This window comes from Taeniopygia guttata, chromosome 3, assembly GCF_048771995.1.
Source record: "Taeniopygia guttata chromosome 3, bTaeGut7.mat, whole genome shotgun sequence".
NCBI classification, from domain to species: domain Eukaryota; kingdom Metazoa; phylum Chordata; class Aves; order Passeriformes; family Estrildidae; genus Taeniopygia; species Taeniopygia guttata.
Window position 1 is genome coordinate 96,060,130 of NC_133027.1, and position 16,850 is coordinate 96,076,979.

Genomic DNA, 16,850 nt, shown 5'->3' on the forward strand with positions numbered 1-16,850 from the left:
CTCAGGTCATTATGAGGACTCTTGTTGATCTGTGAAAGGCCTGGATACACAAGCTCCCAGAGAACAGCAGAGTGGGTGTCTGAGGTCTGAACACAGACCTCATGCCCCATGAGGGCAAGTAAGGCTGTGATGGAGATTTTTTTGTTTGCTTGTACACTTGAAACTGCTGTGAATTGAGTGAGGGTATGACTGTGTGGAACGATGGATTTTAGAGTACCATGAGACAATGCTGTCATGCTGGCCAGTGCCAATAGGTGCTGTATCCAGGGCAGGGAATGCTTGAAAAGGATGACCTGAAATCACTAAACCAGGACTAGCGTCAGAAAACATGCAAGATGTTGACTAATACTTGTGTTTATTTCTGGAAGATTGTTGAGAATACCAAATGCTTGAAAAAACACCCACATTTGTGTACAGGATGATGCTGGTAACTGGGGAGAGGGAGTGGTAGTATATGGAACTAGGAAAAGCCCCTTTGCAAAGCAATTAGTAAATATTCAGGGAAGGGACAGAAAAGACAGAAGCAGAATTGGCTGTGCATCAGCTATCCTGCATGTAAGAATGACACATTACTTCAGCCATGTTTTTACAAGTCAAGCTGTTCTGTGAGGAATTTAACTTTTTTTGGTTGAAGGTTAATCCCCAAATGCTTTACTGAAATAAATGATAAAGTTAAAATAAGAAATTGGGTTGAGAGCATGGGGAATCACGTATTGTGTATGTTTTCACTGTGTTGCAAAGAGGTGAGAAACATTTCAGAAAGGGAGATGCTGCCTTTTTCCAACAGTTGGTGTGTAGAGTAAGTTTTTGGTATTACCATAGGTGATAAAGTCAATTCATGGATTTCCAGATGAAAAGCAAGGGAACAATGTTGTCTAAAACTCCTTTGTACTTTTCTGGTAGAATTGAAAATTGCAGTCCTTCTTAAATAGTGCAGATTTACTGTTTTCTATTTAAGTGTCACACCAACCTTAAGGGACAAATGAATGAGCTGCTGCTCTTTCCAGAGCTTGTGATCAGAATCTTGCAAGTTGCTAGAGCTCAGCAGAGTTTGGGATAGAGAAGGTTGGCCATTGGCCCATACTGCAGACCTGGTTTGGGTACAGCCTGACCTTTGAGTGCAGTAGCTCCTGGTTGGTGTGGACTGCAGGCTGTTGCCAAGAGTTAGGCTTTCTGGGACAGTTTGTGGAATAGCCACACAGGGAACACAGCTGCAGGTAGGTCCTTCACAATGTCCTTCATGCACTAGCAATCCACACAGAGCAGCTGGGGAACCAGCCAGGTAATGACTCTTCTAGAGAGTCTCTGAACCTTCTGATAAACACCATGTGTAGTTTTGTTCTGTGAGGGTGCTCATGTGCTGGAACAGCTTACCCCGAGATGGTTGGAGATGCTGAAAACCCAGCTGGGTGTGACCATGGACAACCTGCTCTAGCTGTCTCTGCTTGAACAGGGGCATGGACTGGATGATCTCAAGAGGTCCCTTCCAGCACAAATGGATCTGAGATACTCGAGCTTGGCTGTGTAGGATCACTGCCATGTCAGTATCTCTCAGCTGCTCTGTAGAGAGTTATTTTGTTCTGCTCATACTTGATTTGCATTTTTTGGATGTATAGTGTGTTTTCTGCATCTGTTTAGGTATTAATATGTTTCCCAAAGGCAAAGTTCTTTCTAACTTGCATTGTTACTTGCAGGGATCGTAAGCTGTCTTCTTCCAAATCTGTTCACTGTCTCGAGTCTGTTAAACACCAGCAATGGTGCCCTTTTATGCTTTGGTGAAACACAATTGAGGAGTGAGCTTATGGAGTTTCTTGCTCCAGCAGATGATGAGCTGAGGATCTCAGTTGTCCTGTTGTTGCACCTTTACCCAACAAGTTTTTTGCAGCATTTGTGTCTTTTTCTTGCCTTCCATAGACTTTATTAGTCAAAATTAAAACCTTCTGGTCCCACAAAGTTGCTGCAGAATATTTCCTTGTTCAGGCTGGATTTGTAGGGCTCAGAACTTTCTGTATGGTGCTACTCTATCTGCCCAATTCTAATCAGAGCAACACAGAATAGCTTTTTATTTTAATTCTTTTGAAGCAGTTTGCCTTACATTGTCTTTTTGCTTCTAGAGAAGCTAGTAGAGAATTACACTGCTAGAGTTGAAAATCTTACCAATAACAAATTCAGAACCTTTTTCAGGGATAGTTAGGGCACATCTGCACAATGAACTTGTGCATGAATACAGCTTCTCTGTCAGAATACTATTTTTGTGCCAAGCCCTCATTTTATTACCTTAACCACTATTGTAAACCATCTTTAAGTGAGGTGTGTGTGTGCGTGATTGTACCATTTGCACACAATTTTAACGTACTGGGATTTTCTACTTTGCAATCAAACATTTTGAACCAAGCCTAAGTTGCACTAGCAAAACACTTCCTGCAGATTGTCTCCAGCAGAGGAAGTTGCTGGTTTAGTTGGACCTGCCAGTGTTTTGCTGTGTAGACAAGCCTTTGGATCAGACACATTAGAAAGTAAATGGAAATAAGATTTGTATGGCTAAGTGAAGGAGTAACTTCATATCCAGAGAGAATAGTTTTCTGTGTTTCAGCCTCTTAAGCAATGTCTCCATTAGTGAGCAATGCAGTACCTGCAGATCAGTGGGAAGCAGCAGTTGGTCATGCCTATACATCTCCAGCAGATATGGCTTGGTGATTTTACAGTATAAACTTCATGAATTTGAGGGGTTTTGCTTTGGGTTAGTTCTAATCTGCCCTCCTGTCTGATGGTGCTTTTGTTGGTTTGGACTCTCATTTAGGACTACTCGGTATGCTCCTGAAATAGAACTTCCTGGTCTGTTTGCTCCGAGAAAACCTTACATGACCCAAAGCCACTCTGGGAACACTGACACGTGGTAGTTGTGATGATTTAAGGTAGTATGGGGGCTTTCTTTAGACCCTCATTGCTTCTATAAACCAGGACTCTGAGGCCCCTGGTTTTTTGAACCATGAAAAGAAAAAATGTGATGGTTTCCTATCACTGAACATACGGAAGGGAGAGTACTATCACATCTGGATTAGCAGATGTTTTTCCATCTTTTCAATGATTTTCTAACCCTTTGAAATTCAAATGGACAATGACCTGCCTGCTCTCTCTGTGATTTTTTTTTCCCCAATCCTGGATTTGCTGTAGAGCAGCAGGTGGCAAAGGAGCATCAGTACTGGCCGGATTCAGTTTCCTATCTATGAGATCTCTGAGGTTAATCAAAATGCCACATCTTAGTGAGAACAGCTCTGGCATAGCTTTTGACATGCTCAGCTTGAGCTGTCGCTGTCAGTCTGCCTTTTAACAGAAACCTCAATTGCACAAATTGTAAACCAGTATCCCTGATTAAATCCAGTGGACTGCTGCAGAGAGAGGTTTGGAAATTAGGTGCCAAACCAGGAATTGTGTTCTGTCTAGATGCTCAGCTGGGGCTGTGTGAGGCTCAGAAACAGATGCTTTGATTTCAAAGGTATTCTCCCTATCCTTACCCACTTCTTGATAGGTGTCTCTGGAAGCACCTTGGGGACCTGTGAGACCAAAGCACTGCACAAGGATCTCTCACAAGAAGTGCCTTCTTGTGAGAGATCCTTGTGCAGTATGCCTTGTATGCCTTCTGGTCCATAGGCTCTCTAAATATGGATGTGGCCACAACATTCAGTCTCCTATGCTGGGATTCTCTTTGGAACAGCCTAGCAGATTGTAATTTAAAATAGCCAGATTATTTTTGTGCTGAGCACAGTTTTCTGTTCATCTGCAGTGGCAATGTTGCCCTGGTGTGAGGTTACAAGGCCCTAAGTATTTGCTTTTGATCTCCCTTGGCTGCCAGATACTGCTAAGCTCTCTTCAGTGTGTTGTTTTCTTTGTAAATGGCTTCTTTTCAGTGTAACCAGTTTCATTGTGTATGACTATGATTAATATTATTCTGCAGTGCAGAGATCTTCTGCATATTGAGTAGTTGTGCGAGATGCAGCCTGGTCACAGGCAGTGTAGTTTTTGAGTACCTGAATTTGTTACAGCAGATACTGTACTGCTTGTTCCCTCTTTATTGCTGGGATTGGATGGATAAGAGTTTCCTAGCAAAATAATGGAAGAGGAACCTTTCTTTTCTTACTTGCCAGTCCTAGGGGTTTTTGTTCTTATTACATGTGAGTTACATGTGAATTACATTACTCTTATTACATGTGAGGTTTTTTTTCTGTTAAAGTGGGGCCTTAATGCTCTGTGATTCAGTTTCTTTTACTTTTGTAGACACAGTTTATATGCTTCTATAATATTTTTCTAGGTGGATGTAAGCAAGCTATCTGCAAAGACTAGAAAGCAGAGTAAAGTGCCCTTGTCAAGCTTTTAGGCCATCACAGGGTGGCAGATTTCACAGACTTGCTGTAACTTGAGCCTCTACCCAGCACTGCATTTTTTCCATGTGGAAGTGTTTAAATGAACTTGCATTTGTTACACACAATTTTTATGCTAACTATGGTGCCATCACCTAGTTATCAGCTAGGATTTAAACCACACTTTTTTGAGATTGTGTGGAATTTTTGCTCCAGCAGTATTTGCCTTGACCTGTGTGGGATCTGTTATCAGTACTCCTCTTCAAGCTGTTAGTTTTGGGAAACAACTAGAGGAAATTACACAAGGTCAGGCAGTTTTACCTTTAACTGATTAGGTGACAGTGACCAGCCTTTTGGGTTTGTGTCCATTAGTTCATTGATTTATTACAGAAGCACTAGCAAGCTTAATCTGGTTGGTTAAATCCTAGCTGATTACTGTTAAGTAATGTAGTTATTTAAGTCTTACTTCCAGTAGATTTTGTCTACTTTCATGTTCAAAATTCCTTTGTCCAGCTGAGTTGACAAGTCCCTGAAGTCTGGCTAGTTTGTCTGGCCAGAGATGAAACTTGGTAACTGCAGAGGAAAGAAGTCTATGTGAGCCAGCTCTGCCAAGCTAAAGACAGCATTTCCAAGTAAAGTTGGATAATGAAAATAACTCTCATTTCATTTTCTAGTCATGATGAATCCTCCATTTCTTGACAATATTTGTACAGAAGTGAATTCAATATCCCCACAATACAAAACCTGTGATAAGCTGATCAACGTGACACTGACAGGCAAATAAAGAAGAGGATAGCTGTAAAATGTACACTATAATATAGAGCATTGAGAAACAACTGCAGCTTTCCAAATACCAGTGAGAGCAATTGTACAACTACATGTCCATAGCTGTGCATATCATAGAGACCCCAGCAGTGCCAAGTGCCCCAGCAAGTTATGTTATGGTTAATGACCTAAGCACTTGGCTTTTCCCAGTATGTGACACAGATCCAGAAGAAAATTTAGGTTCTCGGGAAGTCTCTAGTGCAACCTCATACTTCCAGCAGAAAATAAATAGATCTGGTTGCTTTAGGCTTTTATCAGTGAAGTTTTGAATAACCTCCAGAGATGGAAATCCCACAGCCTCTCTGAGCCCCTGTCCCAGGGTTTCACTATTCTTGTGGAGGAATAAAGAAATAACATCTAATAGGAACTTCCCATATTGCAGCTCATGGCCAATGCCTCTCTGTGTGCCTCTGTCATGGGTTAACCCTGGCTGGCACTAAGTACCACACAGCTGCTCACTCAGCAACTCTGCCCCCATGGGATGGAGAGGAGTGGAAAAATATAAAACCAATGGGCTGAGATGAGAACAGTTTATTAATTGAAATAAGAACAATAACAGTAGTGATGAAGAGGGAAATAAGAAAATGAAAGGAGGGAATAAAACCCAAGAAGTACAAGCGATGCACCACCCTCTGAGTGATGCCCAGCACATTCCCAAGCAGTGGTCTGTGGCTCCTGGTGAATAGGCCCCAGTTTTTATACCCAGGATGACATCTCATGGTAAGCAGTATCCATTTGGCCCATTCAGGTCAGCTGTTCCAGCTGTGCTCCTGCAACGCCCCAAAAAACTTTTTCAATGAAGCTTTTAACAGGGTTTATGGTTGTTCATGCACTCTTGAGTTAGCACACAGGAGAAACACCGACCAGATCTTCTCAAGAGGTCTAAACAACAAAATAGCTTTCCTGGTAGCTTTAGAAAATCAGAGAACTTTGGCAAAAGGCTAGGAACAGCATTCAGTCAACACAAAACACTTCTCAAAGCATTGACTTAGCCCACTCAACTTCACAAACTCTAAGCCTGTTTGATATTAAGTTGCTTACAAAGAGGGAATTAGAAGAAGAAGAAAAAGAAGGACTGAAATGGTATAGAGAAGGACACATACAGCTACCAACTCCTGGGTTCCAACAATGTTCAGCTGATAGAAACTCCAAGAGGAGGTAGGGTCAAGACATGTGCTTGCCACGTGTTTGGTTTTAAATACCTCTTGGCCTTCCTGGGCCCTTCTGGTCATTTGGCACTCCAGGGGCTCCAGGGATAGGGTGGGGGGCATTTTCTCCAGTGTGACAATTGGTAGCTCTGCCAGGCTGGGATGCTGGCTCTAGGGGTGTACTGCCAGGACAAGGCCCAACCTGCTCTTGCCCCACACACATTCACCCCAAAATGTCTTGAGATATGAACCTTTCCAGTCTCTCACAGCTCCCTCCTGGCTTTTTGTGCAGCTCCTTACTGGCAGAGGAGGGGAACACTGAAAAATCCTTGACTTAGGGTAGGGTCTACTAAGCAACAGCCTAAACAGTGTTATCAACACTGTTCTCATCCTAAATACAGCACACAGCATTGGAACAGCTACTAGGAGTAAAATGAACTCAAGCCCAGCCAAAACCAGGACAAGCTCTGAGGAAAATCACACTCCATCTTCTTGGCAATCTTGTGTTAGGTGGCTTGGACCAGCAGATAGTTTCTCTTCTATTGCCTTCCTAAAGGCTGAACAAACCCAGTTCTCTGGCACTTTTTGTTAATGTTAAATTTTCCTTTCCTTGCCACCATCCTGGTGGAACTGCTGAACTTGTGATATTGGTCTTGTGCAGGAGAAAATGGCAAGAATTGGTAAGGTAACAGTAATAAGAGTAACAATTTGAGATTTATGATAATTCATGCAGCAGAAGTTACTTCAGTGTTTTGGGTGAACAGATAGGAATGAGACAGCTACTCTGTGGAGATGAATCACAGAATTTTAGCATAAAATCAAAAGATTAAATTTTTTAACTTCTTTGTGGAGAAGAGTGGTTTCTGGTTTTCTGCTGAAAACACAGGAAATATGGAGTCTGTTAAAAGAAAAGATCAACTTCAAGTTGCAACAATAATATCACATATTTTCTTCGTAGTATTTATTTGATTCGTTTCATTGCTGCATTGAAAATACATTAGGGATATTCAAGAACTTAAATGAGTAGAAGATTGGAATGCATATTGGTGTCCACCAGTTTAAAATTGATCCTTGTGAAGAAATAGACTCAAAAAAGGATCATAATTTAGGTTCTTTTAGGAGCTGTGTAATGAAAGCTTTTCATGTAATGAAAGTTTTAAAGTATTCAAATGGGGACTTTAATCATGTCTCTACAAGGTGATGAATATCTCTCCAAGGGTTGAAGGGGTTCTTATACATGAGAACATAATTAGTGACTGTAATTTTTAAGTTTCTCCTGAAAAAGGAGGGTGAAGACCATTTCAGTAACTGAAATATTTCTTACCCCATATTATATGGGACATTATTATATTAATTCTAGTTAAAAGACTGCAGTAGAAAGAATATTTTTCTATGGCTGCAGATTAAAATTTTGCCTTAACTAAATGCTTGTGAACAAAATAAAACACTCTGAAACTTTTCTCAAGTCGGTGCTTATGAACATCAGGCTGATGTATTCCTCCAGTGTTAGTTAATTAACTGGCCAAAACTCTTTATAATCTATTGCCCTGTTTTTGCTTTGTTAGTAACAAACAAACGCAGATACAGAGCATGTTTTCTATGGTATAACTTGTGACCCTCTGGAATATCTTGGTGACTGTTGAGCAGAGCAGTCTAGCAAAGAAGCAAGTGTCATCTGGCAGTTAGTGCAGTAAAATGGTTATGAGGCTTCCCATACCAAGTATACCTTGGGGGGAAAAAAACACCACCCCCAGCTTCTTTCTTTTCTGGATTCAAATACGCTTTGCTGCTTTCTGCTATTATCTCCGTGCTTGAGGAGGACATGTGTGAGAAGAGAGGGCTATTTCCTGCTGCCTTAAAGGGAAGTTAATGGATGGTATGACAGTTCCATCATCCTGTCTGCACAGGAGGTTATTAACATGATTGTTCTTGTGCACTTCATAATTCTGATCAGCCTCAGGACTGAGCTGCAGGAATCCCAAAGTCACACCTGACTGTCAGCCTCCATCTGCTATTTCAGCATGGCATGAACTGCTCCAGGAGAGCAAACAGTTGTAATCTGGTGCCTCCTTTAGATGACAAATGAGTGAAAGCCTCCTGGACCCAGAGGGTTTGATGCTGCAGGCATTTATCCCACCTGTATGACTGGCTGGCTGTACATGCAGCACTTCTAAATGTGGCCTGCCTTTCCTACACTTTGTTATATTTTTTTTGTTTCATGCAGAAATAGGCACAGTTTTCGCTCACCTCCTTTCTTCTATTTTCCTGGCGTTGCTTGTGTTGCACAACAGTGCATGGCAGAGGTGTTCCAGAGAGAGCCTGAATTCCCAAGACTAACAGGTCAGGTTTGAGCCTGTTTTAGACTGGAAAGGAGGATTGAGCATAAAATCAAGTCAGTTTGGGGATGCACATAATCAAGAACTGTCAATGCATTAATCATGTTCAAAAATTATAGTAAGCAGAAACACACTGTCATCCTAAACAAGCAAACAATTCTCAAAAGTAATAAAAACTAAAATGCCTTTTCTTTCTGTAAAATTTTATGATCCAGAAAACAATGGTGTTATGGAGGAAACTGATTAAAAATATTTTTTAGAAATTAGCAAGTATGTTTCTTAAGTCATACCACTGGACACTACCCCTCTGGTTTCACTGAAATTAGTGATTTAGGTGGGCAGGTTCTCCCTGTCAGAGGGTTGTTTTTTAATGCTCTTGTCTGTAGTTTGCAGCAACAAAAAGCATGTGGTGCCCATGCTTTGCAGTTATTTAAAACAATAAAAGCACTTTTTAAAAAATGAGTAATTTACCCTTTTCACCACACAATAGCTCTCATTGTCACTAGAAACTGTGACAGACTGTGTTTTGGGTTTTGCCTCAATATCCATCCCCTGGCGCTCTGAAAGGCAAACAAAGCAAACTGGGACTCACAGTGTGTCTGTGCAAATCTGTGAATCATGGCTGGGATGAGTGTGAGCTTGCTCCTGTCCATCCTCTCTGCCCCCTGTGTGGGTGGCCAGTTTGCTGAAGCACAGGAGTGTGATGAGAGCCTAAAGAAGCAGAACTGATTCTTTCTTGAGATTATCCAGATATGTTGATTTTGTAGTGACAACTCTGGCTCTGAGGGTTCCTTCACATTGGCAGGCAGCACAGCCATCCCTACTGGGACATATGGCAGAAAGGTGGGTGGGACAGCTGAGGCTTCCTGGTCTTTCCTTCTTGGTGATACCCACACCAGGACGTGTTCTGTATACACACAGTATCTCAAGGGGTTTCCTCAGAAAACCAAAAACCTGTCAAAATCAACACAGAATTTGCAATGAGCTTGTCAACAGCAGAAAACCAGTGGCACCCAGTATCTGTAGGCACACTCAGGCCAGAGGCTTGGTATGTGAGAAACAGGGTCAAGGAAGAGTGTGTCCCAGTGGGAGCAAGGTCAGGTGACATGGGAAAAAAATGCAGAGAAGGCTGCTTGCTACTGTAGGGAGAAAATTCATGCAGCCAAAGCTCAGCTGGAGTTGAAGCTGGTCAGAACTGGGGGGACAATGAGAAAGAGTTTTTTTCAAATATCAAATATGGAAATAGGCAGTGTAAAAATAACATCAACCCCTTGCAGGATGGGGATGGTCACCTTAAAAACAGAGACAGGGACAAGGCAGAGGTGTTTAACACATTCTTTGCCTCCGTCTTCAGCATGGCTGATGGACCAAGGGGGTCTCAGTGCCCTGAGCTTGGAGGATCTTGACTGTGAGAATGATCAATTCCTAGTTGACCCTGAAATTATGCAGAGTCTGCTGCTCCAGTTGGATCTGTGAGGCTTTAAGGGATTCAGCCAAGAATCCTCAAAGAGTTGGCTGATGTCATTGCAAACCCTCTCAATGATTTTTGAGTGGTCTTGGGAATCCAGAGAGGTTCCAACTGACTAGAAGCTGGTGAACATTGTCCTGATTTTCAGAAAGGGAAAGAAGGAGGACCCCAGAAACTACAGGCTTATCAGTCTCACTTCAGTGCCTGGAAAAGTTACAGAGAAGATGATTGCAGGAGGCATTGAAAAACAGCTGAACAGCTGGGGCAGCCCTGGATGTACAGACTGGGGAATGAAATGCTGGAAAGCAGTGCCATGGAAAGGGACTGGGGATCCTGGTCAATGGCAAGTTGAACATGGGTCAGCAGTGCCCTGGCAGCCAGGAGGGACAGCCCTGTCCTGGGGGCATCAGGCACAGCATCAGCTGGGCAAGGGAAGGGATTGTCCCCTCTGCTCTGCACTGGGGCAGCCTCACCTCAAGTGCTGGAGGCAGTTTTGAGCACTGTAATACAAAAAAGATAAAAACCTGTAGGGAGTGTGTCATTATTGGACACGAAGTAAGTACACAAATGCTTGGTAAGTTCAAAGGCTAAAAAAAGAGAGTGTTTTATTTGAGCATCTGATATTTATAGAATTCTAGAGGTGACTGTGGATTGGTGGATGGAATGACCACCTCTCCAGCCACACTGGTCAAACTAACACTATCAATTCTATTCTCTCACAAAGAAGAATGTAAAACAATTGTTATTTACATGAACAGCGTGTGAGAACTCTAGTAGAAATGTGTAAACAGATCAGAAGGCTGAAGAAGTTTTATGAGAACTTCAAGAATTTCAGAAGAACTATAAAAGAAAACACTTTTAAAAATCAGGGCAACAGGAGTGTCCAAAAGAAGGTCATGAGGATGGTGAAGGGCCTTGATGGTCACTCTGGTGACCCATGACAGGACCTGAGAGAATAGCCTGAAGCTGGATCAAGGGAGATTTAGGTTGGATATTAGGAAAAGTTTTTTTACCCAAAGAGTGTTTGGGCACTGGAACAGCTCCCCAGGGCGGCGGTCACAGCACCGAGCCTGACAGAGTTCAAGAAGCATTTGGACAACACTCTCAGGCACACGGTGTGACTATTGAGGATGGTCCTCTGCAGGGCCAGGAGCTGGACTCAGTGATCCTCGTGGGTCCCTTCCAACACAGAAGATTCTGTGATATACTGAAGAGAGTACTTTCCTAGGCTCTGAATATCTTTTCTTGAAATATGGTGGCTTGTGACATTCCTTGATGGTTTCAGCATGGTCTTGCATATTCAGTCCTGAGACTGGATAATGTCCATGCCAGAATCATGAGGGATCTGCAGGTACATAACATTCTTGTTCATCTAACCAGGTACAGGTGGATACTAGGACTTGTGTGTGTTTGTTTGTTTGTTTGTTTGTCTTAAGCCTGTTCTTCCAAAGGTATTAAGGAGCAGTCAGCATCTCTATTCCTCCTGTTCTGGTTCCCAGCAGCTCTGTTACCTCCTTTATGGTAGGAGAGAGAGTGTGGTTGTTCTGGTGGGATGCTGCTGGGCCCTAAAGGACAAGCTCTTGATGCTCTTACTGAGGGTCCTGGCATGGAGCTCCATATTCCACAGTTGTGTGCACTGCTCTGGTCAGAGCTCTGGTTCTCCAGTGAAAAAGCTGCTCCTTTGTGTCCTGCTGCCCTCCATGTCCCTATTCTGTCATGTCTTGCTGTCCCCAGTGGTTTCTGATGCCCCAGGCCTGTGGTGCACACCGTGACAGCAGTAGCAGGGCCCTGAGGGTGCTACAGGCAGTATTACTCTACATGTTCATGTTCCTCCCTTTTTTCTTTAAAACTGGGAATTATCAAACAATAAGCTTTGGTTTAAAAACTAATTCAAATCACCATTGCCCTAGTGCTACAAAGAAACATAGGGCAAAGTTATGCAATGATACTCACGCCCTTCCCTGCTTAGAAATCCCAGCAGGAACCAAGAGTTGACCATTGTGGTGTGCATCAACCTTTACTCTGTTATCAGCAGTCTGCTACTAGGGGAATTAATGCCTCATCCTTCCCTTTCCAAGAATCCAGAGAGCAAACTATCACAAATCCATCACAGGTCAGGGTCTGAAACCACAGCCTCTGCCCCACCCCGAGGACCAGCTGAGTATTTGGAGTGGCTGAGTTAGTTTGATTTTGCCTGAATAGGTGTAGTTTGTACTAACATCATGCCAGAACTTGACACTGAATGGCCCCAATTTTTTTTTCCTTCTGTTATGAAATTGCTTTAATGTTTCAATGGAGTACTTCCATAAACATCTTTGTTTTCCAGGTGTCTCTGACTATAAAAATCAGGGTTTATTCATGTCAAGGTAGCATTAGTTTAGCTGTTTCAGAGTAAGCAGTGCTAGTAGGTAAGTGTGGTGGTGGTGTGTACAAGTCAGCTTATACTGAGTAAAGTTGGTGTAATGACCTGAGCTCATTTTTTTATGCATAGCTCCTTACCTGATACCATTTTATGGGTACCAGTCCTGAATCAGAAATCATTTCTCTAAACATCATAATCACAAGGTTGTTATCTTGTGTTCTATCCTGTTCATTTCTGTTTCTTTTCAGGGAAGGATCATGTTTGCAGATTTATTGGCTGTGGAAGAAATGAAAAGTTTAATTATGTGGTCATGCAGCTTCAGGTGAGTTCTGTCCTTCGCCTTTCCTGCCTGTCCAATAGAGATGGCATCACTGGGAAGGATTTACACTGAGAGAATAAGGCCAAACACTGGTGTAAAGACTTGGTTGTACACAGAAAGAGGGTGTAATGGAAGACAATGAGAAAGGCTGGTGTTGCTCTTGATATCCCTTGGGATGGCTCCAGTCGTCAAGATGTGCTAAAATATTTCATAGCTCTGCTTTTCTGTGTAAGATGGCTTTCTGTCAATTTTCTAGGGAAAGCACTCAATTCAGAATGCTCACACGAGCAACCCACAGCATTGTGGAGCAGTGGCAGCTCTTTGAAATACCTCCTGCTGAACTGTGATGCAGCATTCAAAATATGTTATGTATCAGAGCTCAGAGTGAGCCGTGGTGTCACAGCAGCAGCACAATTTCTCTGTGAAAGGCCGTGATCTCTGGCTCCCCTGGCTCTCCCCAGCTCAGCAGTAATTCAGCTTCTGCTGTGGAAGTGTTTACTCCTGTTTGAACACTGCTGATACCAAGTCAATAAAGGCAAATATTTGAGTAGCTACCACGTGGTGACTGCACTGCTAGGCAGTAGGTGAAGTAAAATAGGTACCAGCAGATCCCAGTACTTCTTTAAAATAAACTTCTGATTCTTTTGTAGTTCTGCTTTGCAAGACAGTTGTATAAAAACAGTAAACTCCTGGTGCTTGGGTTTGCCTTTTATGTACTTTTATGTTGGCATCCCAACTGCTATTATGGATAGAAAAAAATCTTTCAGCTCTCTAAACAATCCTGGCTACTGCTGCAGTGAGAGTATGAACTCCAGGGTAGCCTGGAGCTCATGGAAGAACAAGGCTTCTACCCTCCCAATCCTGTCATTACCAAGCCTGATAAAAGAGACTTTATCTTGGAAATAAATTTCTCTGCATGGGTTCACTTACTTTCTAGCTTGTTCTTGACTATGTAACTTAGCTCGTAGAGTAGGCAGAGCTAAAAATAATTTAATTATTTGCAGATGATGACATCGACATTAGCCAGTTTTGCACCATCACTCTTCAAGCTAAAAATCTCCTTAAACTTCAAGACCTGCTGAGACATGGTTTATCACATGTCCCTCTGACTGTTGTGTACTGCAATTCTCCCTTTCTCTTCAGTCACCAGGACTGAGGCTTCCACTCTTAAGATGTGTAACTCATTGCATCTGCACTGTTCCATAATCAGCCTGACAGTGTTTATTTGGAAAATAATGCTCATTTTGTTTCTTTTCCTGGCACCACTAGCAGCTGGGGAAACTTATAGCACATTTCAGCATGCAGCCCTGAAAAAAAATGAGCCTTGCTTTGCATGTTACCATTGGTTAAGAGAGCTGGTGTTCAAGGAACAGCTTTACAGTGGAAAGCAAGATCTGCTGTCAGTTCAGTAACTTGGATGTTTCAGAACAGTAATGACAAAGCTGTGCTGCCTCTAGAAAAGTGTCATAGAAATTCAAGAGGATAAGCACTAGAGAGGTGGTTTAGTTTAATTTTGTTCATGTTAAGGAGCAAACCTGGGTGGACTGCTGTAGCTTGGCTGTATCTATGAGCTGTCCTGTGTCAGGTGTGATTCTTCAAGGGTCCAGAGCCTGAAGTGAAACACAGCTCAAAACAGTTTGAGAGACTTGGCATATGCTACATGAGCCAGCTGGCACCTTTCTCTCTGTACATAACTCATAACTTGAGAGCTGGAAATAAGTGGATGAAGAGATGGCATTTGGAGAGCAATCTCTGTTTTTTCCTTAACTGTTAGGAATTTTTTATATATTTGCTGTTGGAAATTTTGCTTGAATTCATGTGGACTTGTATTATAAGCATATGTCTTCTATGGATACTAGATGTCTTCTAGGTATGTCTTTATAGAAGCAGAATCAGGAGATTCTAAAGCATAGTAATGAACAGAATGTCCCTATAGGTTTTGTTGTGAATGTTCTCTGGAACAGCAGGCTCTTGTTCCTAATGTTTTTAATGAGTTGGTAAATGCATTAGTTCTGTGGGTTAGAAGAGCACTCTGCCATGGAATACCATCATTTTAGTAGCTTCTCTTTACAAAGCTAAAGAGGTATAGACAAAACTGAGATGACAGACATCAAATAAGACTGGAGATTTTTTTTGCATTTACTCTATCGTTTTTTTCTTTTTTTTTTCCCCTGAATTGTCTTTATTTTCATGCATAACTGGTAGCCCTTTTGTTTTTCCTCTGAAATTTAATTAACTGGACGTAAAATAGTAATTTGTTTTGATAAGTATTTGATTGGATTTGATTTGATAAGGATTTGATTTGATAAGGATTTGAAAAATCCTCCTCTCCTGATTTTGGGTATGATTCTCTTGATAGATAACGTTCCCCATTGTGGTGTTGCCACAACAATGCTGGCTTGAGCTTGAACCAGACAATGTGTGCTAGGAAGTTTCTGATAAAACTGCAGCATCATGACCTGCTTATTGAATTTTTACTGTTTTAATCTTCAGAAGGCTCAGAGAGCAGTCAGAGGTAGTTCTAAAATCAGCTTCTGTATGGTCTGGGTTTAACAGTAAGGAGATGCTGGTCTCTACAGTCTGAGGCACTGCTGTCCATGCTGTGCCTAATGTACAAGTAGTGACTTCCCAAGACAGCAATCTGGTATCTCCTTATCAGCAAATGCATCACTTAAAAACTAAAATGAACTACTGGAAGATCTTACACAAGAAATAAAGCAGACATGACGTGAGTTCCTCTCTGAGCAGCATGTCTGCTGTTTTGGCGTTGCATGGTTAGAACTCACAGCTGTGAAAGGCTCTGCTTTCCTGTGATGGTTTAAGTGCTCTATGGACTGTTTCAGGGCCGAAATCTTGCAGATCTCAGAAGGAGTCAGCCTCGAGGGACTTTTACACTGAGCACAACGCTGCGATTGGGCAAACAGATTCTGGAATCAATAGAAGCCATTCACTCTGTGGGATTCCTGCATCGTGACATCAAGCCTGTATGTTGTTTTGGAAGTTTTCCTATTGGTTTTATGCCTGTCTGTTCTGCTTGAGTCAATAAAGACAGTCTGAATATGGGCAGGTCTCAACAGATAAGTTTAGGCTTCCTTGCACACTCCCACTGTTCTGACATTTGGTATTTTCTATAGGTACAGAATAGTAATATAGTGTTGTCCCTCCTTTAAGTGCATATCAAACCAGGTTTTATTGGCAGAGGCTGCTCCATGGTGGGCTGGTAGCTGTCACTCATACTTGCACCAGTCAAGATACCATGATGAAGCAGTGGTTCTGAATGGTCCTTTGGAGTCCAGCCAATTATCACTGTAAAAGTTGTTCAGAAAGGAAGTCTTGTTTTGTGACACATCAGTTGAATAAATGTTAATTCATGTATTTGACTTAGCTAAATCATACTCTTAATCCTGTATGAGTGATTGCCAAAAGGATTGGAGTACAGTTTCCAGTGTCAGAAGTACAGTCACATTGTTGGTCATCTGCCTAGGCAAAGCACAGTAATTCCAAGTCTCATTGTAGAAGCCAGTCTTTTTCCTACAGCTCTTTACTACTTGACCTGAATACTTGTTGCTGTGCCATACCTGTGACCAACTTCCTTTTAGCAAACTCATTTGCTCCTTTTAAAATCAGCTGCTTTTGGCTGACTAGATTCAGTTGAAAACCAGTCACTGATGTGATCCTTTAGCAGCCACCATTACGGCAAAGGATAGAACTTCAGGACTGAGGTTAAAAAATGAGCTGCTTTGTTTGCTTATTATTGGTTTATTTACTAAGAACCAAGCCTGGTGTTTTCTATATGCCTCAATGTTCAGATAGATCTAGTCAATGCAATGCAGTAAATGGAGATCCTGGGAGGTAGGGCAGAATAATTCGTGCTAGCAGTTGAACCATGAACAGAAGCATTTGTCTACAAGAACTCCAGCCTGTTACGCAAGTCATAGAGTTCTCACTGCAGAGCTAGTGGTGTTAAATGTAGCTCTTTCTCAGAGCAGCAGAAATTTAGCTAAGCTATTGTGAATTTTAGCAATTTTAAGACT

At 42.1% G+C, this 16,850-nt stretch overlaps 1 protein-coding gene across 2 annotated transcripts in view; it reads left to right on the plus strand.

Annotated features, from left to right (window-relative positions):
* The window catches only part of TTBK1 (tau tubulin kinase 1), a 103,896-nt gene that overhangs the window by 24,630 nt on the left and 62,416 nt on the right, over positions 1–16,850 (plus strand). For both annotated transcript variants that reach the window (XM_030268888.4, XM_030268889.4), the window contains exons 4-5: positions 12,746–12,819; positions 15,660–15,800. In XM_030268888.4, the coding sequence (XP_030124748.4) occupies positions 12,746–12,819; positions 15,660–15,800 (215 nt within the window). The remainder of the gene's footprint in view (positions 1–12,745; positions 12,820–15,659; positions 15,801–16,850) is intronic.